This window comes from Acomys russatus, chromosome 31, assembly GCF_903995435.1.
Source record: "Acomys russatus chromosome 31, mAcoRus1.1, whole genome shotgun sequence".
In the NCBI taxonomy this organism is placed as follows: Eukaryota; Metazoa; Chordata; class Mammalia; order Rodentia; family Muridae; genus Acomys; species Acomys russatus.
The window spans coordinates 5,960,452-5,968,112 of record NC_067167.1 but is presented as its reverse complement, the minus strand read 5'-3'; the positions used below and the strand labels follow the sequence as shown (position 1 = coordinate 5,968,112).

Genomic DNA, 7,661 nt, shown 5'->3' with positions numbered 1-7,661 from the left:
GAGTGCCTGCGACCCCAGCACTGGGACACAGGAGCTGGCCAAATCATGGGTACTCACTGGCTAGCCAGCCCAGCAGAAATGGCAAACTTCAGATTCATCAAGAGACCCTGTTTCAAGTGAAGAGGATAAAGTAATGGAAGTAAATCAGGACATCTTTGGCCTCTACACAAATTTACAAGTGTGTGTACCCTCCACCTGCACATTCATAACACACACACACACACATTTACACACACTCACACTCACACACACACATCACACTCTCTCTTGATGCTTCCTATAGGACAAGGAACTGGGTTGGGATTAGAAGCTGCGTTAGAGGATGGATTCTTGCATCTTCAGAATAAATGGACTTGGGGATCTCTGGAAGGGACAGATGCCAGCTCACTGGAAGTTGGAGAAAACTGGTCTAAAAGTGATAGAATTTGTCTGTCTCTGACGAAGGACTTGGAAGGCAGAGACCCCATGTCTTGACTTTAGATCACTATGTGTGATGAACGTATGTTTGTGAATGACTTTAATGATGCATTGAGGGGATGAGGCACTCTGGGACTGAGAGCACATGGGGTCTAGGGTGTGTGTGTGTGTGGGTAGATGTGACAGTCTTCAGGGTTCTAGATAAACAGGGTTAGGGTCTGGTGTGGAGCCTAATGATTCACACGAGGGGGTGAGAGTTCTACTAACGTTCAGGCGTGAACTCTTCACCACCAGGAGAATGTCAGTGGGAATGCTCCGTGTCTAGGAGGATGTAAGATAAATCTTCTAACCCGGGCAATTATTAGCATTGGGGGAATCTCAGCTTAGTTTAAAGGAGGGCGCTGTTGGTGTCCCAGCATGCTGGGGGAAAGTGGGTTTTCTGAGCATTCCCCACTTCTAGTGGCAGCAGAGACAGCCTGTTTTCATTGTTCGATGATTTCAGACACGCATGTTTTGGTGAAATCCACCACACTCCTTTACCTCCCATTTTTCCTAGACCCTCCCAACTTCAGTACTGGTTTTCAATGTCTTCCTCTGTGACACACTGCCCCCGCCTCCCTCTTCCTCTCCCTCCTCTCCCTCCACCATATAGATTCTCTCTTTTCTCACTCTCCACCCACTTCTCATTTGGAAGAATTTCCTCCTGATGTTGCCACCCTTGCCTTTGAACCTTTGGCTTTAAAGTCCCCTTTAGGGGGTCCGGTGATCCTTTCACAGGTATAGTTTTAAGACTATTGGAAAACACAATTCATCACAGTAGCAACATTAAAGTTATGAAGCAGCAAGGAAAGTTTTTTATGGTTGGTGGTCACTACAACTTGAGCGGCCCAGGGCTGCAGCTTTAGGAGGATAGAGAACCACTGTGTTAAACCAAACCTATCTTGGTCTCGGGACCTGGAAGGTGCTGCCTCCTGGTGGGCAGAACAAAAAGTGCCTGCTTTCTGCCTGGTAGCCTGGCAGATTAGGGTGGGCTTCAAGCCCTGGCTAGAATGTATAATTAGCCTGGTCCTGCCTTCTCCTTCTCTCCCTTTTCCCTCCTTCCCTCCCTCCTTCCCTCCCTCCCTCCTTCCCTCCCTCCCTCCTTCCCTCTCTCCCTCCTTCCCTCCCTTTTTCCTTCCCTCCCTCCATCCCTCCCTCCTTTTCTCCCTCCATCCCTCCCTCTATCCCTCCCTCCTTCCCTCCCTCCATTCCTTCATCCTTCCCTCCCTCCTTCCCTCCGTCCTTCCCTCCCTCCATCCCTCCCTCTTTACCTCCCTCGTTCCCTCCCTTCATCCCTCCCTCCTTCCCTCCCTCATCCCTCCCTCTTCTCTTCTCCTATTCCTTTCATTTTCCTCTTAAAAATCAATTCGACATTTTGTTTTCATTAAAAACCAAGCATACGTTTTAGCTTATTATATTTTATTTCCCTTGTGTTCTGTTGCTACCTCTTAGAAGCTTGTTCTTTTCTAATGGGAGACAGAAAGGGTGTAGATCTGGATGGGAGGGGAGATGGTGAGGACCTGTGAGTAGAGGGAGGAGAAGCTGTAATCAGGATATATGAGAAAAGAGTATTTTTAATAAAAGGGAAGGGAAGAAAAAAGAGAAAAATTAGCATACAAAGTAACATATTTCCTCAGGGCGCTTTTATATTTAGTTTTGGTTGATTCTCCTCCTGTCTCCTTTCTTTCTTACCTGTTTGTAATCTTTTATTCAACCATAAAAATAAAATTATGAAATTCGTAGTGAAATGTGTAAAACTGGAAAACATACTGAGATAATCCATACTCATAAAGATAAATATTTAGAGTTCTCTCTTGTGCACCCTTGTTTTCTGATTGCAGACTTGTGGGCAAAGGTAGAGTGCTCCCCAAATAAGCACTTTCATACTCTCAGGAAACTATCGTGTAAGAGTGATGCTGGGAGAGTGAGAGGAAATGTGTGTGTGTGTGTGTGTGTGTGTGTGTGTGTGTGTGTGATATGTGTGTGAGTGTATGTGAAGTGTTTGTGTGGGGTGTGTGATATGTATGTGATTCAGTGTGATGTGTGTGAGTATAAGTGTGAGTGATGTGTGTGAATGTGACTTGTATAAGTGTATATGTGTGATGTGTATGTGTGATATATATGTGTGTAATGGGACTGTGTGGTATGTGTGCAATATGTGTGTGTCTAGTGTGTGAATGTGTGATTGTATTTGAGTATGATGTATGTGATTGTGTCTTATGTGTGAGTGTGTGTGCGGGTGTGATGTGTGTATGACAATATCTCTCTGTGTGTACTTTTGTGTCTGGTGTGTGTGTGATATGTGTAAATGTAAAGTGTGTGTGAGTGTGTGCTGTGTGTGAGTGTGTGTGCTGTGTGTGAGTGTGTGTGCTGTGTGTGTGTGTGTGCTGTGTGAGTGTGTGCTGTGTGTGTGTGTGCTGTGTGTGTGCTGTGTGTGAGTGTGTGTGCTGTGTGTGAGTGTGTGTGCTGTGTGTGAGTGTGTGTGCTGTGTGTGAGTGTGTGTGCTGTGTGTGTGTGTGTGCTGTGTGCTGTGAGCTTGTGATGTGAGTGTGCGCTGTGTGTGAGTGGTGTGTGTGTGCGTGTGTGTTGTGTGGTGTGCGCTATGTGTGAGTGTGTGCTGTGTGTGAGTGTGTGCTGTGTGTGAGTGTGTGCTGTGTGTGAGTTGGTGATATCTGTATGTGTGTGTGATGTATGTGTTATTGTATGTGTGTATCTGTGTGTGTGTGTGATCTGTCTGTCTATGATCTGTGTTAGGTAGAGAATGGTTCAGGGAAACACAGTGATAGAAGTTCAGAAAGGAGTTTTTTGTGTGCTTTTTGTTTCATTTTGGAGTTTTTTTTTGTCATACTGATCTTTGTTTTGAAAGAGAATATACTGGTAGGAAGGTGGGAATGATCTGGGAGGAGTTGGGGGAGGGGAAATAGTGATCAAACTATATCTACGAAGAAACCTTTTGTAAAGTTAAAGAAAAAAAAAAAAAAAAAAAAAAAGAAAACAGAATTGGAGAGATGGCTCAGTGTTAAGAACACTGGCTGCTCTTCCAGAGGTTCTGAGTTCTATTGCCAGCAACCACATGGTGGCTCTCAACCAGCTATACTGGGATCTGATGCCCTCTTCTGGCCTGTGAGTGTACATGTAGATAAAGCATTCATACATAAAACAAATAAATCTTAAAAAAAAAAAAAAAAAGAACCAAAATCAAGAGCATCTGGAAGTGGTGCACACTATGTACACATGTATGTGAAAAGCTGACACACAATGATCCCTTGAGGCCGGGAGTTCCAGAGTGTCCCGGACAATACGAGACCCCCACTTTAAAAAGGCACAGCACTTAGGGAGGTGGGTCAGTGAGTAACAGTGCTTGCTCAGTAGATGTAGCAGTCTAAGTTAAATGCTCCGTGTAGCTGGTCATGGTGGCACACACCTTTAATCCTAGCACTCAGGGCCCAGTAGGAGGCAGTTCTCTAAGTTTGAGGCTAGCCTAGGCTAAAGAGTGAGTTCTAGGACAACCAGGGCTACAGAGAGCAATCCTGTCTAGGAAAGAAAAGCAAAAATAAAAAACAAAACAAAAATACCAGGATTCAATAAAAAGTTAGGTCTACAACCTCAGTGCTGTGGGTGTGTATGGGGGGACAGGAAGAGTCACTACGACTTGCTAGCTGCCAATCGTGCTCCAGGTTCAGTGAGACCCTGACTCAAAGGAACAAAAGACAGAATAACAGAGAAGGATATCCTCCTGTAATCCATGTATACATATGTGCATGTACCCCACACATACACATGCACACACAATCACAGCACAATACAAAAGCTGTCAGGGATGTAGGCAGAGACAATATATATATATATATATATATATATATATATATATATATATATATATATATATATATATATATATGCGAGCATCTAGAGAGTGGCCCATGACAGAATGACACTTTAAGCTCAGGGGTAAGAAGGCCTGGAATAGACTTGAAAAAACTCCAGGGAAATCTGTTTATTGTAACAACCAATGACACACATGTTCCCCGTTTCTGGCTGGGGTGCTGATGTCCCACAGTATGTACTGTAGACTTGACGCAGAAGGTCCTATAGGCCTCCAGGTGCTTCATGGGAAGTGCTAGGTTTCCACTCCAGGCACAGCAAGAACATAGTTTCAGGGATGAGTTTTGGATGAGAGGGCATCTGTTAGAAGGCCATTTAAGGAAGACTTTTGAGGGTGGTGGAGATTTAGTATTCATGTGTGGGGTCTGGAGAAAACCAAGGGGGAGGGTCTGCATTTGGGTAGCCAAGAGTGTGTGGCCCACACTCCTGCCACCCCTCCTGTCTTCTAGTGCTGCTCGATGAGTGCAGCTTTGGCCCCTCATCAGAGAAGATTCGCTGTGCCGTGAACGACAATCAATAGAGAGACCCTGCAGATGGGCAGAGTGCAGAGACCGAGTAAATGTGGCGTTCTCAGCCTTAGGTGAGACATCTACATCATACTGTTCCTCACACGACTCAGGGAACTTTGCAGAAGAGGGGCCAGAAAGATCTTAAAAACCAGCAGTTGGGGAGGACTGCCAGAAAATAGTCTTCAGGACATACCAGGACCACCGCATTTGTGAATGCACAGCAGCTGTGGTTGTGTGCAAGACCAAGCCATTCAGTATTTCAGCATAGATGGAAGAGGGGCCTCATGTAGCTTTGGACAGGGAGAGTGAGTTTTCTCCAGGGAGGTGCCCCCTGTTGGAATGCCTGTGTGACAGTGGATGGCTCTACACTCATGCACACATGGCCAGTACTGACTGAGTGGACTCAGAAGGCTACAAAAAGAAGTCATGAGGTTGGAAGAAAGGTGTGGTATAGGGGCACTGGAGAGGAAATGGGGTGGGGTTGTGTGTGTGTGTGTGTGTGTGTGTGTGTGTGTGTGTATGTGTGCATGCGTGCATGTGCACACTCAGGTAAAATGAAGACATATTGTATACATGTATGAAATTCTCAAAGAACTAATTAAAGAAAAAAAAAAGACTAAGGGACTATTAGGGGTGTGTTTGAAAGGATAAAAAGTGAGGTTTCAGTTACGGAAGGTGAGTAGAGTTGGCGTATTCCTGGAAAAGTTCTGGGGTGTGGTACGTAGAACATTTTACGGAGATTTTTTTTTTTTGGGCTAATGGTTTGGAGGGGCTGAGGAATTATATCAAGGAGGATGATTTAAGGCCTCTTAAGAGTCCATAGGCATTTAAGGAGGGCTCTCCCTTTCTTTCTCTGTATGTCAGATTCTGAGGTTATCTTGGAAATGTGTGTTTTACCCAACCCAAGGAGGATGCCATAGATAGTGAATAGGCTAAAGATATCTAGAAGGTGGATTGACAGAACTAAAAAAATCGGTATGGTTTTAAAGTTTTTATTTTATTTTATTTTAATGAGAAAAGTATAGTAAAGGGATTCGAATTAGTGTATTGATGGAAAGGTCATGGATACTTTAGGGTAGTTTCAAGCCAGCGATGTTTGGAGCAGAGACTATCAGGGGCACGAGGGGTTGAAGATAAGGGGTTGGGGTTGAAAAGTAAGTTGGTGGTGGGCTAGTGGGTTAATGAAAACACGACTCATCTGGGTGGGCCCTAGAGCATGAGACAGAGCTGAAAGATAACAGAACTGAATTTTCTTGGCAAGAAAGCTTTACTTCCCCTAGCCCTTCCTACTTTTTCCCATGTTAGTAGCATTTTTGGTATACGACCTGGGGTCCACTTTCTTCATAGTGTTCCCGCAGGACCCAGCAGGACTGGAAAGCCTGTAAGGAGGCCAGAATGGAGCCCCCGATCCACACGGAGAAATTCCTGTTGGGCTGTGCCATCACCACCACGTGGTCCTCAGGGGGCAGAGAGCGCAGTAGCTCTGCCCTGAAGCGACCCTCCAGCCCGGTGAAGAGTGAAGAGCCTCCGCACAGGAGGACGTTCTGGGCCACGTGGGTCCGCAGCTCCGGAGGCACCTTGAGGAGGCTCTGTTCAGCCATAGCCGGGAGGCCTATAGGCGACAGTCCCGGAATCTCTGGGGGATGGAATAGGAGCTCTGGGCACTGGAATAACTCCTTGCCCAGAGTGACAGTCCGTCCATCGGGCAGCTTCAGGGTCTGCTTGCACTCCTCATCCAGACGGGCCTGTTCCTTTTCAAAATCAGAGGCCAAATAGCAGTGACAATGTTTGATGTATTCCACCATGTCCAGGTCGTCCTGTCGCAATAAGAAGCCAGAGCCCAGCAGCATCTCTGCTAGGAAGGCAGTAAGGTGGTTGCCGGCCAGGTCCAAGCGTTGGATGGCATGGGGTAGGTTGTAGCCCTGTACAACTGGCACCGTGTAGCTGACTCCATGGCCAGTGTCCACAACAAGTGCATTAACACACCCGTGGGCATAGGTTGACAATACGGGTTGAGATGCCACATAGATGGCTGGGGAGTGCAGAGACTCAAAGGCCACTTCCACTAGCTTCTCTCGGTTGGTGGCAGGGCTGAAGGGGGGATCTGAAAACAGTAGAGGGTGGTCCTGGGTGGATACTCGGAGACCATGTTCTAGGATGTGCTGCCATATTAGTTCGGCAGCTTCCCAGTCCACCACAATACCGTTGCGAATAGGCTTCACCAACCTTAGCTCTGGCCGGGAGCGCGCTGCCTCCCCAATAAAAGTTTCCAGCTCTGACCGGCCCTTGGTGGTCTGTTTCTTGGGCTGGCAACCCAAGATAGTGGCCACCGTGTAGGTCGGGTAGGACTGTCCTGCAAAGCCCACCTTACAGGTGCCAGTGCCCATGTCAATAACCACAGTACCTGATTTTGGCAGGAGCCCGTCACCCAACATACTGAGGGAATCTTGCTCTAGACTCTCGTTCTCCAGGTGTGTGCTAGAGTTCAGGGCAAGAGGCCCAGGAGTCTCTGCGGAGGGCTGAGGTTTTGGATGCCCATTGACATCCATGGCTTCAGGCGAGTTGTCGAGGCTTCTAAACAAGGTGGACCTCTTTTCTCTAGGGTGCTAGTACAAAAGGTTGATTCGGGCCCAGGGTGCCAGAAACAGAGAGGGTGGAACAGTGGTCTGTGACATCACTATGTCTGCCTTTGCTTCACAATGCAGGCATGTAGTGGGTTGAGATGGGCTGAGGTAAGGCAGGGGGGAAGCTTCTTGAATGAACTTTATCTGGGAGAAATGTCTATTTACCGTAGATAGATAGATAAGAAGA

At 46.7% G+C, this 7,661-nt stretch overlaps 1 protein-coding gene across 1 annotated transcript; it reads right to left on the bottom strand.

The window, feature by feature from the left end:
• Nucleotides 1-6,151: 6,151 nt before the first annotated feature.
• On the bottom strand, nucleotides 6,152-7,399 carry LOC127183722 (actin-like protein 9). The gene has a single exon (XM_051139843.1). It carries the CDS (start codon nucleotides 7,397-7,399, stop codon nucleotides 6,152-6,154), a length of 1,248 nt encoding a protein of 415 aa, XP_050995800.1.
• Between the last annotated feature and the right edge of the window lie 262 nt (nucleotides 7,400-7,661).

What these genes read in the sequence shown, in the direction of transcription:
- LOC127183722 (XM_051139843.1), bottom strand. Translation starts at nt 7,399, where the DNA reads ATGGATGTCAATGGGCATCCAAAACCTCAGCCCTCCGCAGAGACTCCT.